Below are 20,845 nucleotides of genomic sequence, written 5' to 3'. Positions count from 1 at the left end.
CTGCCTCTAGGGGCCACTGCAGCCACCACCTGGGTCTCCTGCTGATTTCAATCCCCCCCAGGCCCCGCTCCTGACTCCACCCTCCATCCCACCTCTGGGAGCTCCCTTCTCCTACCCACGCCCTCCCATCAGACCAGCTCTGAGCAAGTCCCTCCTTGGATGTCTGTTCCTGGTGAGGGTCCTGGATTGGTGAGCCCCGCTCCTAAACCTATGGGCTGGGGGGTGGAGGTGGAGAGGGAGGGAGTGCAGACAGCCCCATGGCCCAGCTTGCAGGCCTCACCTCCTGTTGGCTTCTACTTCTCTGCCCAGGTCCTCCTGCTCCCCCCTCCCGGGGACCCTCTTCCTCTCTTTCTGCCCTCAGCCTCCCACTCCTCCCCCTGCCCCTGTGGCCCCACCCACACCCACACAATGGTCCCTACTCCCCAGCCTGGGCTCTGCCTCCTAGAGTTCTACCCCGGGCATGCTTCTAGGTCCCCCAAACTCAGCTGTCCACAGTGTGCCCTACACCCTGCCACGACTCCCTGCAACTCTCAGACCCCAGGATTCTACCTGCTAGATCTTTTTTCAGCCTGCTCCTTGTCACCGGGGCCCCACCATGTCTTCCAGGCTACCCCTGCAAGTGCTCTCCAACAGTACACCAGTGAGCCCCTCACTTGGGGCAGAGAGGCTGAGTAACCAGGCCCTTCCCTCCAGCCCCGCCCTGTCCCTCCACCTCCTTCCTTCCAGGTCAGTGCACCTAGCTGGGACCTACCTGGAAGCCTCCTGCCTACACCATCCAGTGACTCTATCCCTACCAGCCTGGGGGTCCCGGGAAATGCCCCTATCCCCATGTTCTCTGCAAGAGTCCCCAGGAGCCAGCACACTGGCCTGCCCTGCTCTCCTGTGGGCCCCTGCCTGCCGCCCCTCCCGGCCCTGGGGGACAGTGCTGGGCCTTAGCACCCCCACCCCATCCTGGCTCTCGGAGCCCCTCCTGCTCACAACTATTGGGGCTCCAAGGCCAGGGCTGAACCCCCCCCCCCCCACCAGCAGGTCCCCAAACTGGAGCCCCAGTCCATGTAGGCAGCTTCGCCTTCCCTGGCCCTGACTGGAGGAAGGGCTCCTGATGAGCACACATGGGAACAGCTCTGCCTGCAGGAGTGTCGACTGCGCCAGCAGGCCTGCGGGCCTGTCCACCACCCAGTGTGGGCATCGCTTACCACTCTGCGCAGACCCAGGAAAAAGATCGTGGTTGAGGAAGCCCCCAGGGAGAAGGCGGCAGGAGGCAGAGGCTGCACTGGGGCCCAGTTGGGTGTGAGCTGTGCGGTGGCACCTGTGAGCGGCAAGGCCACTCAGCCCTGGGGTTGCTGGGGGCGCAAACTCCTGATCCACCAGGAGAGTTCATTACATGGCCAGCCTCTCCTTCACTGGTTCTTTAGCTCAAAACCTCTTAAGTGATGGTTCCCATCACCCCTGCCCCAGGTCTAACCACCCCTCCCCTCACACCCCACCCCATGCTGGAGGCGCAGACAGAGAAGGAGGGGCAGACCCCTGAGATATGAGCCCAGGCAGGGGCTGGGGGGAGGAGGGATGAACACTGGCCCACAGCATCCAGGAGATGGGGGCGTGGTGCTTGGGCGGAGGTGAGTTGCTCTGGGCAGGGTGTCGGGAGCAAGCACCTTCCTGTGGCTCAGTCCCTTGGGGGCAGTAGAGATTCCTCCCCCTGCCTCGCTACCTTCCCAGCAATAATGAGGCCTTCAGGCGGCTCTGGGCCACCCTGGAGAGGGCTGAGGCCTCATGGCCCTGTGAGCCCTGACCCTGCTGGCTCCCAAAGATGGCCAAGCATGTAGAATGGGGTAGCTGCAGGAGCTATGGCCGCCGGCTCCCTTAGGCAGGGGGCACCTACCTCCCTGCTCTGGTCTTGCTGAAATCTCCATCAGACTTGAAGTCTTAAGGAACAAACCCTGAAACCCTGCAAGTTCTCCTCTGCTCAGGAACCTGCCATGGCTCCCTACTGCTCCCATCAGAGCAAACTCCACATCTAATGCTTGAGGGGGAAGAGGTGGTTGCAGACCCCCATGCTGCTAGGCCTGCTGTGCAGCTGCAGACAGCCCCCTTTCCTCTACTCTGCAGAAGGAGGCTGATTAGGACCCTGCACCGCAGGTGCTGCACGGGGACTGAGTGACGCTGCCCCATGCAGAGTCAGCACAGGACTGGGGATGGCACAGGTGGGTGTGTGTGTGGGGGGAGGACTTCCTGGAGGAGGTGGCCCTGCCACCACAGCTCCCATGCTGCACTGTGGGCTCAGATGCAGCCTGGGCAGGACCTGCCATCCCTGTATCCCTGCAGGAACAGGGACAGAAGGGAGCCAATTCTTTGCAAGGGCCAGGCTGGCTGTAACCAGAGGCTCTGGACTCACTGGCCCGCATAGCGTCCAGGAAGAGAATGGGGAGGAGAGGTATCTGGTCCCCAGGGCCCAGCCAGCACTTGCCTTCTCCCTGCCCAGGGGCTGCCCACGAGCTGCTTGAACCCACCAGGAGTGCCTGTTAGAGGCACTTAACCTCCAGCCTTAGCGGTCTCCTCCAGCAAATGGGAATGACCATCAGGCAGCTGCCCCTCACTGTCCTGTCGAGGAGCAGGAAATGGGATGTGAGAACAGGGAGGGGCCTGGATGGCCTGTGGGCAGCAGGGAGGGGCAGGAGGAGGCCCCCCAGGCATCCTTGTCCTACCATCTGCCAGGCTGAGTCCCTGCCAATTCCTTGCCCCGACCCTGAAGAGGCATGGCACCCCCTTCCAGGCTTCGGCCCTGCCCACCTCTCCGTGCTCCCCCTGAAGGGCCAGCGCCCCAGGAAGCCCTCACTCTCCTTGCCCGGCCAAGTCTGCACCTCTAGCAGGCACAGGTTTCCTGCCCACGATGTGTGCCCACATCAGAGTGGGTCTGATTCATCTCCGTTTCCCCCGCAGCATCTAGAAGGGCTCCTGGCACAGGGAAGGTGCTGGCTAAGTATCAGCGCTGCAGACATTGAGCCTCAGTGTCCTCATCCATGAAATGGGGGTGTTGCGCTGCATCCATGGTCAAGGAGGGGTTGGAGAGGGGTCAGCCCTGCCCCTGCCTGGCCAGGGAACCAGCCTCCTGCACCCCAGCTGTCACTGGCTCTGGGCACCAGCCCCAGGGAGCCTAAGCCCTGATGCATCCATGCCCCAATCTGCTGTGCAGCCTTCCACTAGCCCCCGGACCACCCTGGGCCTCACACAATTCACCTCTGAAGTGGGGACACAAATGCTGGCCCTGCCTCCCTCCAGGTGGCTGCTAGAACCAATATGAGTGCAGCCTCCAGTGGGACAGGGCTCAGGCAGTGGTCACCAAGCCACCTGGCACAGCGCCCAGGTCCCCACTTCCTTTCTCCCTTCTGATCTTACCTGCAGGCCCACTGCGCTCAGCCTATAAAAGCAGTAGGGAACAGGGGTCCCACAAGCTCCCTAAGGCAGACTGGAGACACAGAAGGTGGGTAGGGCGCCTGGGTTGGGGTCCCTTCCTTCCCTCCCTTCCCGGGGCTGCAGGCAACGCGGCAGGTGCAGCCAAGTGCAGCCCAGCGCAGACCGTGCAGGATGCGAGCGGCAGAGATGCAAAGCCCCTCCCGGCGGCACCCCGCGCCCTCGCCCCTACCTCTGGCCCACGTCGCTGCCCATGGAGCCCCTCCCACGGGCCGGCAGCAGCGGGCTCAGCCCATGCGGCTCCTCGGGGGCTGAGGCGCCGGCCGGGGCTCCCCTGGGACCCGCCTTGCCCTCGGACGGCGAGCGCGGCAGCTTGGCCCGCGCCATCCTGCGGGAGCGCACGGCGGCGGCGGCGGCGGCGGCGGCGGGGGCGGGGGCGGAGCGGGCGCTACCAACTCCGCGCGCCGCCCCGCGCGCTCCCCGCGCCGCCGCTGCAGTGGAACGGCCGAGGGGGGCTGGGAAGCCGTGGGGGCAGCCCGGGGGCGCCGAGGCTTGGTCCCTCCCCCGCCCTGGCAGGCCCTGGGCAAAGAGGACGCCCCACATGGGAGGGGGTCTCAGCGCCCTCCCGCAGCTGCCAGGGGCTGCCTCACAAGGGAAGTCGTAGTAATAGTCTTAAGGACAGTCACGGCGCCGGGGGAAGGGAGGAATAGTAGCGCAGTGACAGCTGGTGGCTCTTGGCCGCTCACCACCACAGGCAGGGCAGCTGGAGAGGGGAGAGCGCCACTGGTGCTCGGCCACGTGCCAAGTCACAGCCGGCAGTGGTCCTGGGGACCCAGGTGGGGCTCCAGATGGCCGGCCCAGAGCCATGGGCACCTCGCAGCCCCCACCCCTGCTGCCCAGGTTAGGTGGGTCCAGCCCGCTGGCCAGGTGGGAAGTCGCTGCCTGCCCCCTCTCTGGTAGGAACTCAGGGTCTGCCCTCTTCCTGTTTCCTTCCCCCCAGAGTGGTCCGGGAGTCAGTCCATGGAGTACTGGTTTACCGGTGCCCACGTGCCAGGCTCGGCTCGATGCCGGACATGAGATCCCAGACGTGGATAAAGCAGCTACTTCGTGGAGAGCTGTCTCCCCCGGAGGCCCTGCTGCGGGTGAGCGCCGACTGTCTGATTACACACAGCTGAGGGAGAGTGCAGATTTCTGTCCATTTGCAAAGTGGGAAACCGAGGCGCTGAGGGAGGAAGTGGCTTCTCCAGGAGACCCAGACAGGAAGGAGTTGAGCAAGGCCTCCTGCCAGGACCAGCCCACTGCGCCTCTGCGCCCTGTTGCCACATTATGTGGCTTTTCTGCCTAATTCCTTGCATTTTCAGATTTGGGAGGTTGGGGTGCTGAGGTGACTCACCTGGGACACAGCGGCTGGTATTGGCCCTGGGGAACCAAGGCTCAGGGTCTGGCAGCCCCAGAGCCCAGCTGGGAGCAGGAGGCTTGGAGAGGCACAGCTGTCTCAGGCTGCAGGGACTCAGGCTGCCCCAACCCTCACGTCAGACCGGAGGCTCCATCTCGGCCAGCCTGCCTCCTTCACCCCACTGTGACCCCCGCAGACCACCAGCGTCTGGCGCTTACAGGAGGTTTGTGGGAGGGAGGTGTGCTGAGTCAGGGTAAAGCATGTAAAGCCATTTGATGGTCTCAGCAAACGCTCACATGTGCGTCCCTCTCGATGGCGAACCACATCCGTCGTCGTCTGCCTTACACCAGCAGAGCTCGAGGAGACACCTGCCGGCCCCTGGGGAGAGGGGCAGCCGATGTCGGCCACTCCTCGTCCTTCCTGTAGGGTGACACCGAGGGGCTGCAGAGAGTGAGGGCTGCAAGGGTCTCAGGCCAGGTGGTCTGTGAGACACACTGTGATGTGTGTAAAACAGCTGGCAGGACCGACCTTAGGCCTCCACATCTGTGTCCATGCACAGAGGGCCTGCTGCCGTCAGGGACACTCACTTGTGCGCTCGGCAAGCGGCGAAAGCAGGTCCCTGGGACTCTCGGTTCCACAAAGAGACCAGCACGCAATTTCCTGGAGCAGCATCATCAAGTGGCAGCCTGTCTTGGGATGCTCACAGAAGCCCCGTCTGCAAGAGCACAGGGCTTCACGCCCAGCTGCGCGGAGGGCGCACCGCGTGGCCCAGCAGTGCAGAGTCTTGTCTTTCCCGGCCTGGGTTTTGAGACCGCAGTCGGTCAGCACGGACCAGCGGTGTCTGAGGTCAGGGGTCAGAGCCAGGGGACAAGGGCAGCATGTCCGGCCTTTTGTGTGGTGGGATCTAAAGACAGACACAGGCCGCTGGGTGGTAGTTAGAGCTGGGAGTGGGCTGGGGGCTGCCGCATCACTTGTGTAAGGTTTGACTTACCTGGAAAGCGATGGTCTGCTTTAGTCATACAGAGTCTAGAGGTATTTTCCTGTGTGGGGAGGACAGACACCCCTCCTGTCTGGACTAGTGGCCTAAGGCCCTGCATCCCCTGGCCCTGGGGCACTGTGAGGAGTGTCCATCTGGATACCCGCAGGGCAGGGAGGGCAGGCCCAGGCCCCCGGGCCCTGAGGTGTCATCCCAGCACTGCCCACTCCCATGGGGCTCAGATGGCCTCAGGCCCCATGGCTGCGAGGTGGGGTGGGGCGGGCACAGACAAAGAATAATCTTCCTTGCTCGAGCATTTGCACCCAGCCGCACGGCTGCCCTGCGGGGGCTGGGGGGTCATCCTGTGCATGGGGACTACTGGCAGGGTGGGAGCAGGGGTAGGGGTGGGAGAGAGGCACAACCAGGCGGCATCCAAGCTGTGTCTGAAGATGGAACCAGCCAGGCTCCCCGGAGGACTGGGTAAGGGGGGCTCAGTCAGGGGTGAGCTAGAGGGGTGGTAACACCTGAGAGGGGGAGACAGAGGAGCAGGCGGCGGGGGGCTTCCCAGACCCTCTCTGGACAGTCTCAAAGGACAACCAGACAACCACAGTGGACACAGCAGAATATCACCCAGCCATAAAAAGGAAGGAAATCTCGATATAGGCTACAGCATGGATGAATCTTGAAGACACTGTGTTCAGTGAAATAAATCAGACACAAAGGAAAAATCCTAGGAGCCACTTATCTGAGGGCCCTAGAGGAGTCAAATCCACAGAGACAGGAAGTGGATGGTGGGGCTGGGGGAGGGGAGGGGGCTACTGGGCACAGAGCTTCAGTTTGGGAAGATGAAAGTCCTGGAGACGGATGTGGTGATGGTTGCACAACAAAGTGAATGTGTTTAGTGCCGCTGAGCTGTGTACTTAAAAGTGGTTAAGGTGGTAAATTTCATGTATATTTTACCACAATTAAAATAAATAAATAAAATTTTTAAAAGGAAGGAAGAAGGGAGGAAGGAAGTGAGAGATAGAAGGAAAAAGGGGGAGAAACAGGTCGGATTTCATAAGATAAGGAACCCAGCTGACAATAAAACATGACCCAGAGCAGAAGGAATTCCCCACAAAGGCTTCAAGCACTAAACCAGCTTGACAGGGACCAGCTCAAAGATGACATAAGTCTGGTATATCAATAGAGTGAGAAAAAACAGAGACTACAGAGCTCTGGAAACAAGCTGAGAGCCCAAACACTAAATCACATGGGGTCACTAGTGAACCCAAACCAGAAAAGACATGACTGAAAATGGAGTTACTGACAGAGGGACAGCCCCACTGGCACAGAGGCAGAGGAGAGGGTCCAGGAGGTAAGAGCTGTGGGGCATGCTCACCCAAAGAACTGCTCATGCCCCTGAGCAGAGGCCCCACCCTGGGTTAAGTATTTAAAACATATTTAGAAAGTATTGGGAAATATCATGATGAAATCACTACACACTGAGTTCCAGGAAAATAAGATACAGGATACACCACGCCCAGATATTGATCCCATTAATCTACTGGGCTTAAAGGATGAAGAAAGAATTCTTTAGGCAATAAGACGGGGTTGGGGCGGGAAGAGGATGTAGCTTAGTGGTAGAGCACGTGCTTAGCATGCATAAGACCCTGGGTTTGATCCCTAGTACCTCCATTAAATAAATAAATAAGTAAAATAAACCTAATTGCCCCCCCCCCAAATTAATTAAATAAATAAGACAGGAAAAGCAAATCAAGTGAGGGGTAGAGCAAGCCGGCCTTAGGAGCTGGGGGAGGGGAGGGGGAATGAGTATTTAATGGGGACTGAGTTTCAGTTTGGGAAGATGGAAGAGATGGATGGTGATGATTGTTGCATATTAGGGATATGCTTAGTGGAAATTTAAAACAAAGACTGTCACAAGAGACAAAGAATGACATCACATAACGATCAAGGGACCACTCCAAGAAGACAGAACAACTGTAAATACATAAGCACCCAACATAGGCATGCATACCTAAATACATAAAACAAATATTAACAGACATAAAAGGAAAAATAAAATGACAACCTAGAAGAAACAGACAAATTTCTAGAAATGAACAATCTTCTAAGACTGAATCTGGAAGAAATAGAAAATATGAACAGACCAATTACCAGTAATGAAATTGAATCAGTTATTAAAAAGAAAATCCCACAAACAAAAGTCTAGCACCAGATGGTCTCACAGGTGAATTCTACTAAACAGTGAGAGAAGAGTACACATCTATTCTCAAACTAATCTAAAAAACTGGAGAGGAAGGAATGCTTCCAAACTCAATCTGAGGCCAGCATCACCCTGATATCACAACCAGACAAAGATATCACAAAAAAAGAAAATCACAGGTTAATATCACTGATGAACAATCAATGATGCAAAAATCCTCAACAAAGTAATAGCAAACTAAACTCAACAGTAAAAAGATCATACATAATGAACAAATGGGATTTATCCCAGGGATGCAAGGATGGTTCAATATCCACAAATCAATCAATATGATACACCACATCAGCAAATTGAAAAATGGAAAACATACGATCATCTCAATAGTTGCAGAAGATGCTCTTGGCAAAATTCAACATCCATTTATAATGAAAGTTCTCAACAAAGCAGGTATAGAGGGAACATACTTCAAAATAATAAAGGCTATATATATAAGCCTACAGCTAACATCACAATGGTGAAAAGCTGAAATCATTTCCTTTAAGATCAGGAACAAGACAAGGATGTCCACTCTCGCCACTCTTATTCAACATAGTATTGGAAGTCCTAGCCATAGCAATCAGACAAGAAATAAAAGAAACCCAAATTGGAAAGGAAGAAACGGTCCATTGTTTGCAGATGACATGAAACTATACACAGAAAATCCTAAAGATGCCACCAGAAAACTACTAGAGCTCACCAGTGAATTCCATAATGTTGCAGGAGACAAAACTGATATACAGAAATTTGTTGCATTTCTATAAACTGAAAATGAACTACCAGAAAGAGAAGTTTTAAAAAATCCCATTTACCATCACATCAAAATAATAAAATAAAAAGGACTAAATTTAACTAGGAAAACAAAAGACTTGTACTTAGAAAACTATAAGACACTGATGAAAGAAACTGAAGATGACACAGACAGACAGAAAGATATACTGTGTTCTTGGACTGGAAGAATTAAGATTGCTAAAATGACCATACTCCCCAAGGCAGTCTACAGATTCAATGCAATCACTATCAAAATACCAATGGCATTTTTCACAGAACTAGAACAAATAATTCTAAAATCTGTATGGAAACAAAACAGACCCTGACTGGCCAAAGCAATCCTGAGAAGGAAGAACAGTGCTGGAGGTATCGCGCTCCCTAACTTCAGACTTTACTACAAACCAATTCTGACACGCACACACACAGATCAATGGAACAGATTAGAGTGCCCAGAAGTAAACCCACGCACACATGGTCAAATAGTCCACAACAAAGGATACAAGAATACACAATGGAGAAGAGAAAGTCTTTTCAATAAGTGGTGCTGGGAAAACTGGACAGCTACATGTAAAAGAATGAAATTAGAACATTCTCTAACACCATATACAAAAATAAACTGAAAATGGATCGAAGCCCTAAATGTAAGACCTAAAAACACAAAACCTAGAAGAAAACATAGGCAGAACATTCTTTGGCATAAGTCGCAGCAATGTATTTTTGATCTATCTCCCAAGGCAAAGTAAATAAAAGCAAAAACAGACAAATGAGACCTAGTTAAACTTAAGAGCTTTTGCACAGCAAAGGAAACCATTGACAAAATGGAAAGGCAACCCACTGAATGGGAGAAAAGATTTGCAAGTGATATGACCAATAAAGGATTAATATCCAAACTATCTAAAATATATAAACAGCTCATACAACTCAATATGAAAGAAACAAACAACTGGATTAAGAAGTGGGTAGAAGGTCTGAACAGACATTTTTCCAAAGAAGACATCCAGATGGCCAACAGGCACATGGAAAGATGTTCAACATTGCTAATCATCAAAGAAATGCAGATCGAAACCACAATGAGAGATCACTTCACACCTGTCAGAATGGCTATTATCAAAAAGACCACAAATAACCAATGTTGGTGAGCACGTGGTGAAAAGGGAACCCTCGTACACTGTGGGAATGTGAATTGGTGCAGCCACTGTAAAGGAAAGAATGGAGGGTCTTCGAAAAACTGAAAATTGAATGCCTGTGTGCCCTAGCAATTCCACTCCTGGGTATGTATCCAGGAAAAAAAAAACACTAACTCAAAAAGATCAATGCACCCCAGTGTTCACAGCAGCATCACTTACAGCAAACAAGCTACAGAAGCAACCTAAGTGTCCATCAACAGAGGACTGGTGAAAGATGTAATAAATGCATACAGTGGAATACCACTCAGCCATAAAAAGGATGAAGTATTATCTTTTGCAACAATGTGGATGGACCTGTAGGTATTATACTTAGTGAATTAAGTCAGAGAAAGACAAATTCTGTATGTTATCAGTTACATGCAGAATCTAAAAATAAAATGAATAAATATAACAACAGAAAAAGACTCACAGATACAGAGAACAAACTAGTGGTTACTAGTGGGAGAGGGGGATGGGGAGGGGCAAAATAGGGGGAGGGGCAAAATAGGGGTAGAGGTTTAAGAGCTACAAACTACTATGTGTAAAATAAATACGCCGCAAGGGTAATTGGACAGCACAGGGAATACAGCCAATATTTTATAATAACTTTGAATGGAGTATAATCTATAAAAAGTTTGAATCACTATGTTGTACGCCTGAAACTAACATAATATTATCAATCAACTATACTTTAATAAAACATTTTTAAAAAGAATATACTAATGTCACTGAACTGTACACTCAAAAATGATTAAGGTGGTGAATTTTATGTCATGTGTATTTTTACATAATTTTTTAAAACTCGGAAAAAAAAAAAAAAGAAGAGTACAAAATCCAGCCGGAAGGGCTCCCACCGGCCGAAGAAGATGGAGACACGGTGTACCTCCTACCTCCTACCTCCTACCTCCGTAACAAGTTACTACAGACACAGCGGCTTAAGACAACGGGTTTACTCTCTTGCAGCTCTGGGGTTCCGAGTCCTAAAATCTACATGTGGGCAGGGCTGCTGCCTTCTGGGGGCTCTGGGGGAAGTGCTTCCCGGCCTCTTCCAACTCCTGGAGGCGTCTGCATTCCTCCTTGTGGCCCTTCCTCACGTGGCTCTGGCCCACCCATATGGCCCAGGACCACCCCCATCTCAAGAGCCTTAAGCTCAACACACCTGCAAAGCCTCTCTTGCCACCTGAGATGCTTGCAGGTCTGAGGGGTTAGGACGCGGACACCTGGGGCGGGGGGCACCACTCAGGCCATCACACAGGGTGAATGTGTGTAACAGCATCCGTCAGTACAGGACACCCAGAGAGAGGAGTCCGGAGAAAACACCCTCGGCTGCCACCCTTCGAGGCAGCTGCAATGCACTTGGAAAACCGGTAATTAAGGGGAAAGGACTGAATGTGTTTTCCTGCCTTTTCAGCAGGAATTATATTTCAGGGCGGACAATGAGCTCCCAGTGATGAAGGAAAACCACCAGTTAAAGAAGAACGTGGCAAACGCTCAAGGAGGGAGGAGCAGAACAGGAAAGGGGCTTGTCCAAGCCGCCGTGGAGCGTGGGGCTCAGGGAGGGCGTCCCATGGGGCTGCCACCTCAGATGCACAGGGCTCATGTTCCCATGGTGATGGGTCACCTTGCAGCGAGGAGCGGAGTGGAACTACCCCGTGCAAGGGTGGGGCTGTCACTGGTGTACCACAGGCCCATCTGGCCACCTCTAATGGAGGGACAACCAAGATGCAGGGCAACACGGGACTACAATGACACTTAAAAATGCTCTCTTGCATGAAACATTCCAGTTCCGTTCACCGGAAATGGACCCAACATGCAGGTTACAAGGAATACTGGAGGTACACCAAGAAGCTGAACCATCCACCAAGAGGAAACCCGACACGCAGATGCGGAACTTTCTGTGGGACAAGAGGCCGGGTGTATCAGCTACTTATGCTGTATGATGAATCACCCCCGATTCTGCAGCTTAAAGCACCAGGTTTATTATCTCGCAGTACCTAGGTCAGCAGGCCAGGCACGGCTTAGCTTGGTGTTTGCTTAGGCCCCGCAAGGCTGAAATCAGCATTGGCAGGGCTGGGCTTCTGCCTGGAGCCCTGGGGAAAATCTGCTTCCAGGCTCAGTTGGCAGGATCCAGCTCCTGGCGGCTGCCCAACTGAGGTCCCCCTTTCTTGCTGGCTGTGGGCTGCTCAGCCCCTACAGGCTGCCTCCCCCTGGCCCCTCCATCTTTAAAGCCAGCCATCGTGTGTCAGATTCCCCTGTGCTCCCAGAGCTGGAGAAGACGCTCTGCTCACCGCAACTAGACTGGGTCCAACCTCTGTTGATTAACTCAGCCAACTGACTAGTAACCTTAACTATAATGCAAAACTGCCATGGGTATGCAGGTCCTGGGGCCGACGTGACCAAGCACCACAGCCCCGATGGGGTAAGAAACAGGCTGGCCCTTCCCCAGTTCTGGAGCCAGGAGTCTGAGATCAAGGTGTCGCAGGGCTGGCTCCTCCGAGGCTCTGAGGTAGGACCCGCTCCAGGCTTGTCTCCAAAATTCCCCTCTTTAAAAGGACACAGTCACGTTGGATTAGGATTCGGCCCACCCTAATGATGTTACGTTTACGTAATCACCTGCAAGGATCCTACTTCCAAGCAAGGAAATCCTGGTGTGACATCGCACCCCTTCTTGGGCTTGGCGATGAGGGTGGGAGACCCGGGAGGGCCACACCGGGTAGGCGCCGGTCTGGGTTAAAAGGAGTTTGTAAGCCCAAATAACCAGACATGACATAATATTCCCAGACTGAACAAACCAACCCAGGATAGGCTGGGGGCCCCCGGGGGAAGCATCCTCCCCAAGCCAGGTGTGTGCTGCCCCTCTCCCCAAGAGCCCCCACCACTCACCCCAGGCTCTCTGGTCACCTCCTGGGCATCACCCTAGGCTTCCCAAGTTTTCAGGGTAGATGCCTCCTCCTATCCTGCCCCTCCCCATTGCAGACGTGAGTCTCAGGAGATGCCCCATAAATGCCACATGAAGTCTGTGCTTCCCAGGGACTGGCCTGGCCCCCCTGGGCTGGGGGTGGGAGAGGTACCCCCACCTCAAGAGTCACCAGGTGCTTGTCCGCTCGTCCTTACCTGCCCCAGAGAGAAGTGAGGTGATTTCTCGCTAGTGTTCACTATCCCCCAAACCACTGAGATTTCTCGCTGTGAGTGTCCTAGGCAGCCATTACAAGCGACCACGACTAGGGGACTTAAACTTCTGGAGGCCAGAGGTCCAAAATCAGTATCTCTGGACTGAAATCGAGGTGTCACAGAGCTATGCCCACCCCACCCCACGGCTCTAGGGGAGGGTCCTTCCTGCCTCCTCCAGCTGCTGGTGACCCCTGGCCTCCCTGGCTTGTGGCCGCATCACCCCTGTCCTCCATCCTTACATGGACTTCTCTGTGTTAAATCTCCCTCTGCTTCCTTTTTTTTTTTTTAATTGTAGTAAGAGACACTTAACAAAATATTTTAGTCACTTGTTTTAATCACTCTGCTATAAGGACACCGCTGGCCGCATCTAACACTCGCCAGAATGGTCTCTGTCCCCACCTTGAAACCCTTAGCTTGCTCACGCTGCGAAGCCTTTGCCGTGTAAGGCCACATCACAGGTTCCAGGGGTCAGGGCGTGGGCATCTCTTCAGGGCCACTGCTGAGCCGACCCGGGAAGAGTCCCAGGCCCTGCCTGGCTGTCCCCAGCCTGGGATGGATCCTGACAGCTCCTGGGTAGCCCTGTGCTCCCTGTGTCCCCAGTCCTGCCGGAGAACCCAGTGGGTGCAGAAGGGCCAGCATGTTGGGGTGGGGGCCCTGCTGTGATGCCAGCCGTCCCTTCCTGGCATGACAGCCACCGCCAGGCACGTTCCCCGCACACTGTCCAGTCCTACTCTACATGGAGCTGACGGTGGCAGGAGACCCCCAACCTGCCTAGGCCCCACCAGCCAGGGCCGCAGCCATTTCCATGGCCGCCTGTGTCCTCTGAGGACTTCGGGTTTGCAAAAGACACAGGCTCCTGGCCAGGGTGGAGCTAGGATCCCACCTCGCCCCATCCTGACTGTGGCTGAGTGGAAGGAAGACCCGGGAAGTTTAAACATAACCCTGTGGCCCGAGCTCAGCCCTGCACAGGAAGAACCCAGAGGACCGCCGGGGGCCTCGGCCTGCTCCAGAATCAGCTTGCTTCAGCCTGGCTGGCACAGGTGGGGTCCCATCCTGACTCCCTGCGGCCACTCTCCACTGTGACAGCACCCTCTCATGTCCCATCCATCCCTGTGATCTGCACGTACAAGGCTCAGGTGGGCCGAGAGGCTCAGGTCCAGGGCAACTGTGGGGTCCCCCAGCCCCTAGTCCTCACCCTGGCCCCACCTGCCTGTGGCTCTCCCCTCCCTCCAGCAGTGCTCTGCCCTCTCCTCTGCCCTCTTCTGCCCCTAAAACAGCACCACCCCCCACTCTCGGCGGTGGGTGTCCCTGTTCTCAGACTCACCCCATCCCGTTTCCCTCAAGTCTGGCCACGAACTGCCTCCTCCCCTTCCTCTCCATGCACCCGAATTCTCCATCCCAGGGGCCTTCCGCCAGAAGGGAGAAGACTGCACAGGCAGAAGGTCACAGGATTCTCAGAGGTCAACATCATCCCCACAGCCCCCTCAACCACTCCCCCAAGCTGAGAGACCCCCGCAAGTGCTGGCCTGCGGGAAGGCCCTAGGCCCTGCACCGGTGAGCAGAGAACCAAGTCCTCACCCTCTGAATCTTGTCCCCACCCTCTGCCCAGCCATCTCCAGGGAGCCCCCGAGTTGGGGTCATGCCTCTCTGGACAGAGGTGTTCTCTTGGGACACCAGGCCAAACTAGCTCTAGCAGTTGTGTTGGGGGAGGGGGGCGGGTCGCAAGCGCACCACCTGTGAGCTCCCTGGCCTCACGTCCCTGGCCTCCTGGGTGGAGCCCAGCCTGTCCACCTGGTGTCCTAACCACTGGGCCTGCTCCTGACTCCCTGGACTACCCCAGGCACCTGCTCCCGGGAGTGCACTCCCAGAAAGGCCCCTGGGTCTGACACAGACGGCCTGCTGAGAAGGGCCTTAGGGATCATCCAGGCACAGGGACCCCGGGACCCACAGTGGACCTCATGGATCTGGGATGATGGGAAGCACAGGGGGAGGGGTCCTCAGCCCTACTGGATCCTGTTTCAAAGCCCCGGCCACCCCAACACCTGCACCTCTCATGGGGAACCTGGGATCTGGTGGGGTCCTGTCTAGGCCCTCAAGATAGAAGCAGGTGGTGCAGGGGCAGCCCAGCCTACCCCAGTGTCCCCCGAGCACCCCCAAAGGACAGCTGATGGGCCCACCAGCGACCCCTCCAAAGCTGCTAAGGCCATCATGGGCCTGGGTACCTTCAAGGATCCTGAGGCCAACTCTGGCCCAGACACCTGGCTAACTGTCCTGGAGTGGGGAGCTTCAGAGAGCGGGGGTGGGGTGGGGGTGCTGGAAGGGGCGCCCAGGAGAAGCAGAGCACTGAGCAAAGCTCCCTCCCAAGGGAGGGTGTGGGGGAGGCTGATCTGGGTGGGGCTCAGTCTGAGTCAGCGGGGCATGCAGGCAGGTTGCGGTGGGGCAGGCACGGTGATGGGAGAGAGTGGCAGGGGGACAGACATGGAGGGTGGCCAGGACGTGGAGGACAGACCCAGGCAGGGCCCTGAGTGGTGCAGGCATGGGTAATTTAAATCAGTTCAGCACCTGGGATGCTTATGACCCTCGCCAGCCAGTTATGCCCCGGCTGGGAGTGCTCTCGTCAGTCCAGCTCAGAAATTGTTCAGTTTTAGCAATTACAGATGAGGACACTAAGGGTGGAGCCTTTCCTTGGGATCTCTGCCCCCACCGTGACTTCCGGCGCATAGGCCTGGTGGGCTTTCGCTCCAAGGGGTAGCCTGCTTTGTCCCCCACCCTAGGGGCAGCCTCATCCACTTCTGCTCAGCCAAGGGGGCGGGGTGGTGGGACGGGAAACACCTCCAGCAGAGATCCCACCTCCCCAAGCCCTGTCTGCTCCTTCCTGCACCCAGTCCAGGGGACCAGGGACCATGGCTGCCAATGGTGGAAGGTCCTGCAGGGCTAGGCAGGGGTCTGTCCTCACGGCTCCCCCATGCTCCTGCCAGTGCAGGCCTGTCCCCCCACTTCTCGGCTTGTTATGTGAAACAATATTTGGTGTTATTCAAGTTCCATCCTCTGTTGTCAGAAAAACTTAGGGAAACAGCCGAATGGGGCCCTTCTGGGCGGCCTTCTGACCTCTGGAGGCCTGGCCACCCCGCCTTCCTGGCATGCCCTCACCAGAGCCCCCAGAGAGGACCTCGCCACCCACCCATCCTCCACTCAGACGCCTGGGAGTGCGGGGAGGGCACAGACCCTGACGCCACCTCCAGCTGAGGCTCAGGGTCCCTGCTGGGCCGGGTCCTGGCCTGGCAGGCAGCTGTTCCCCCGGCATGCAGGCCAGGAGGCCACCTGGCTGGCCCCTTCTCCTCACCTGTGGCTCTGCATCCACCCTCCCAGCCTTCTGGTGATTCTGCCCCTTGTGGAAGACCAGCCAGTGGTGTGACAGCCCCTGTGTCCTCCCCCACTACTGTGCATAGAGTGCCCCTGTCCCCCATCTTCCTAAGCCGGGGGCACAGGGAGGGACTGAAGCCTCATGTCCACATTCCAGACTAGGCAGCAGAGAAACATTGACAATCACCAAAGCCCCATTGCCACAGCCCTTTCCTGCTCTCCTTATGGCCGCCCTTCAGGGGGCCGGTGGTCATTGGCCCTCTATAGGGAGAGGTCCAGACGTAGGGGCTCACAGCCTGGCCAGGCCTATAGCCCCTGAGCAGTGCAGGAGGCCCTCAGATGCCGAGTCCGTCCCAGGACCAGGTGCCACTGCTCAGCTTCCAGACCCACTGGAGGGTCCACTCTGGACAGGGAGGGGTCTCCTAGAGCTGCCCCTTGGTTCCTGGGGTGAGGGGGCAGTGAGCTGTCCCAGAACAGGGCAGGGAGCCCTGAGCCTCAGGCCTTGGAGGGTCCAGGTGCCCTTCTGCCAGGAGTCCTGCTCCCCAGAATCCCCAAGACCTGGCTGGCAGGCAGCAGTGACAGCCCCCCAGGACCGTAGCTGCCTGGACGGCATGCCCGCTCTGGCTCTGCCCGCCTCCTCCACTGTTCCCCTCCTTCCCTCTCAGGAGAGGCTGGCCAGCAGCAGGGCAGCCTCCTTTGCCCACGTCAGCCGAGCCTCCTTCCCCTCAAGGCCACAGAGGCTGTGGTGACTCATGGCTGTGGCTTTATTTCCCTGGAGGGAAGCAGGCCCACATCCCTGCCCGCCCACACACAGCCCATTGGCAGTCAGGCAGCAGCACCTCCACTCGACCCACAGAGCCTACCCTGGGGCGTGAGTGGGACTGGGAGAGGATTCCAGGCAGCAGGGACCCAGGAGCATGCTGGAGAGGGGTGCTGTGGGGGCCATCCCTGTGCTGAGACCACCCTGTGCCAGTGTGGGGGGTCTCCCTGCACCCCCCACCTCTGTGATGCAGAGGGAGGGCAACCACAGCTTCGATGCCCCCTTTGCAATGCTGATTCGTCCAGGCCACCTCCACCCAGGCCCTGCACCTTCTCTCTGGGGTGAGAAGGGGGACCCTCCCCCAAACGGCCTGCAGCGGCTGCAGTAGCCAAACTTCCTTCCCTCTCACTGAAATTCCCCGGGGCCAGCCAGTCCTATAGATGCCAGCACAGTGTCCCCATGCCTGAGGACCACGGGGGTCTTTCTTCTGGAGGATTCGCTCTCTCTCAAACACAAACACACACACACACAAACACACACCCACACACATATAGCTCACCACCGAACACCATCAGCACACAAGCATGAGATCCCTGGGCTCAGCATACAGAAGTCATTTCCCCTCAAAATAAGGTCAAGCAGGATGGAGACTGGGGGGTTGCCAGGCGATGAGGGGGACTGGGAAGTGACTGCTGATGGGTATGAGGTTTTCTTCTGGGATGACAGAATGCCTGAAACTAGACAGTGGTGGTGATCTGATCTGAATGTACCCAAGCTCACTTTATACTTTATGTTTTGTATCTTTTACCACAATAAAAAACTCCGAACCACAGGACCCAGAACATGGTGGAGGATTCAGTGCCAGCCTCCTGTTTCCCAAGAGACAAGGACAGTTCCCCCCAGGCAGACACATGCCACCCTACGGCTGATGGCAAAGGCCTGACACCGAGGGATGTGCCACTGCAATTACATCAGCTGTAGTCACTGGCACTTCTGGAGCATTCGGAGGCCCCAGGCCCACTCGGGGAGAGGGACGCTTTCCTGTCCAACAGTGGAAGGACCTCGAGGGCTGCTGTTCTCAAGAATTAGCCAAGTCCCCACGGAGCAGGTGCTGAGGGTCTGGTGACGACTCAGGAAGAAGCTGAGCTCGCATTTGGCTTAGGGAAGCGTCTAGCCCTGCCCTGCATCCCAGCCGCACATGCTGGGCCGAGACCACTTACCCTTTTCCGCCTCTCCCCACGCGGGGATTAAATGAGCTTTTCACCAGGGCACGTGTTCCTGCATGGGTTTACCTGTTACCACAGCACTCAGTCCAACAACATAGAACTACAGGGTGAAATAAGCCCCTCTGCTGGGCTTGCACCCTTGATTCCACGTGGGTGAAGCCCTTGGGTTCAATATCCCCTCCCAGTTCTACTTGGAGGATGAAACCGAATGTCTGTGAGGTCTGGCAGGAAAGATATTCCATTTCCAGCAGGCAGAGTGATTTTATCATCTTGTTCCACCAGCCTCACACAGTCTTTACACATTGACCTTATTCACGAGCACGACTCCTTCCTCAGCTGCAGCCTCAGCGGCAGATTATTCTCAGAGCTCCTCCGTGTCCTGGCAATTTTCAACCTCATGGACTTTATGTACTAACTTGAATAATTGCACCGTTGGGGGTGCTGCAGATTCACGAACCCAGTTCAGCACTGGTGGGGAAGGAGACCCGCAGATACCAGGGCCCCCGTCACCCACCACACTGCAAGGGAAGAGGACTGGGTCCGAAGGCCCACAGGCTCCAGCGTGAGTTCTTGGCACTCGCCTTCACTTGCAAGCATAAAAGCACCTCCCCGGAGGCTGACGGAGCTAAAGTGCTGGGTGTTTACCGAGACAGCTATTTGGGGAAAAGGCAAAGAAAAGCAACATTCTCCCAGCTTCCTGCCAGCCCCCTCAGCATATGAATTATTCCCAAGGGCTCATTTTGCTGGTCCTTTACTGAAAAACTGAGAGACTCAAGTTTATTCTGCCTTTTTTTTTTTTTTCCTGGCCAGGAGAATTTGAGGTGAGGGGATGCTATCACTCTCTGTAAGTGACCATGGCATAAGCTTGAAGGACACCATCACTGAATTAATAATAAATGACCACAGCCAGCGTCTGGAGGACGCCAGCCGTCAGCCAGACTCCAGGACTCCGCCACAGAGCGCTTCCGGCCCTGGCTTGTCCCCAAAATCAGCAGACCTGCGAGCGGTGCGGGGGGCCTGTGGGCAGACCTGGGGAAGCCGGCCCGGGAATCGGTCACTGGGGTGACTCCCCAGGACAAGAGCATCCCGTCCCAACCTCCAGGCCCCTCCCGGGAAAATGCTCCCCACCCTCTCAAACTTCTCCTGTCCGGATGCGCCGAGAAAGTTGAAGGGCGTGGGCTGCGGGCGCAGCGGCGGCCTTCAGCACCACGGACAGCTCCGCGCGCCGCCCCTTGCCCTACCTGTCGTCGTTCTGGAAGGACTGGTCGCCCAGCAGCAGGTCCCGGAAGCGGTACCTCGGCGGCAATGGCAGCACCTCTGAGTCCAGGTCACTCATCTTGAGGCTGGCGGTGTCCAGGAGCGCACCGTCTCCGTGGCCGCCGTCCCCGGCGCTGGGCTGCCTGCGGGCACACGCCACCGCCCCCTCAGCCCGCGCCCGCGCCCGCCGCGCAGAGCCGCCCGACCGCCATGCAACCCCCCCGCCCTCCTGGCCCGGTCCCCGCCCGAGCAGCCCTCCCTTCGGCCCCTCCCCCACCCCCCCCCCCCACCCCCACAGCCCCGGGCCAGCTTAGAAGTCCAGCGCAGCCCCAGGCTACTGCACCATACGAGCTCCTGCCCAGCTGCTTGGCCTGAGAAGGCCCACTCCCAAGTGCCTCCAGGGCACGGGGAGGCTGGCCACTGCCGACACCAGGGGTAGGTGCTCACACCACTCAAGACCCTCACCAGGGCTATGCAGCTACCCCAACACAGACTTTGCCAACACTGGCTGTTCAGCCTTCCTCAGGGTCCAGAACACCCACCTCTGCCTCAAAGACCCCCTCTCAGAACCTCAGGCTGCTGGGCATGGGAAGAGGGAAGTGAGTGACCAGGAACTTAAGAAGAGGCCCTCATCTGTAGCCTCCCAAGGCCAAGGTCCAGCCTGACCTGAGGCCAAGCAGCTCAGGTCAGATCAGAACCTGGGAGGTGGTGCCCGCGGGGGAGGGCAGGATCCCCCTGAGACCCCAGCTGCCCTTTTGCCAATATCACCATTACTCTGGGGCCACAGAGACCCCTAATGCAATCACCTGAGTTTAGGAGACCTGGCAGTGGTGGAGCAGGGGAACAGGGTCAGACCAGGTAAACGGAGAGGGTCTTTGGTGGTCTGCAGCCTTTTGGGGCCCAAATGTTTGTCTTCCGCCACTCCTCTACCTTTCCTGCCCCTATCTCTAAGCCAAAGTGAGTTTTTCCAGCAGTTATCCACATGCAGCAAGGCTCCCGATTCCCAGCCTCCTGGGACAGCAGCCCTCAGAGCCCTCGGGACATCAGCACCAGGACCTCTCTGCCCTCCAAATCAGAGCTCGCTGGCCGCCCCTGGAGCCCCGTCA

At 56.5% G+C, this 20,845-nt stretch overlaps 1 protein-coding gene across 6 annotated transcripts in view; it reads right to left on the bottom strand.

Annotated features, from left to right (window-relative positions):
- The window catches only part of KCNT1 (potassium sodium-activated channel subfamily T member 1), a 54,253-nt gene extending 34,384 nt beyond the window's left edge, over nt 1-19,869 (bottom strand). For 3 of the 6 annotated variants that reach the window (XM_064490679.1, XM_064490673.1, XM_064490666.1), the window contains exon 1: nt 3,644-3,803. In XM_064490679.1, coding sequence (XP_064346749.1) covers nt 3,644-3,798 — 155 coding nt within the window. In that variant the 5' untranslated portion in view covers nt 3,799-3,803. Of the gene's footprint in view, nt 1-3,643; nt 3,804-4,448; nt 4,729-19,723 lie in introns of those variants that run through there. The other 3 variants (XM_064490680.1, XM_064490671.1, XM_064490672.1) reach the window with 3 other exon arrangements.
- Nucleotides 19,870-20,845: the final 976 nt, after the last annotated feature.

Source organism: Camelus dromedarius, chromosome 10 (genome assembly GCF_036321535.1).
Source record: "Camelus dromedarius isolate mCamDro1 chromosome 10, mCamDro1.pat, whole genome shotgun sequence".
Classification (NCBI taxonomy): Eukaryota; Metazoa; Chordata; class Mammalia; order Artiodactyla; family Camelidae; genus Camelus; species Camelus dromedarius.
This window is presented reverse-complemented; position numbering and strand designations above follow the sequence as displayed.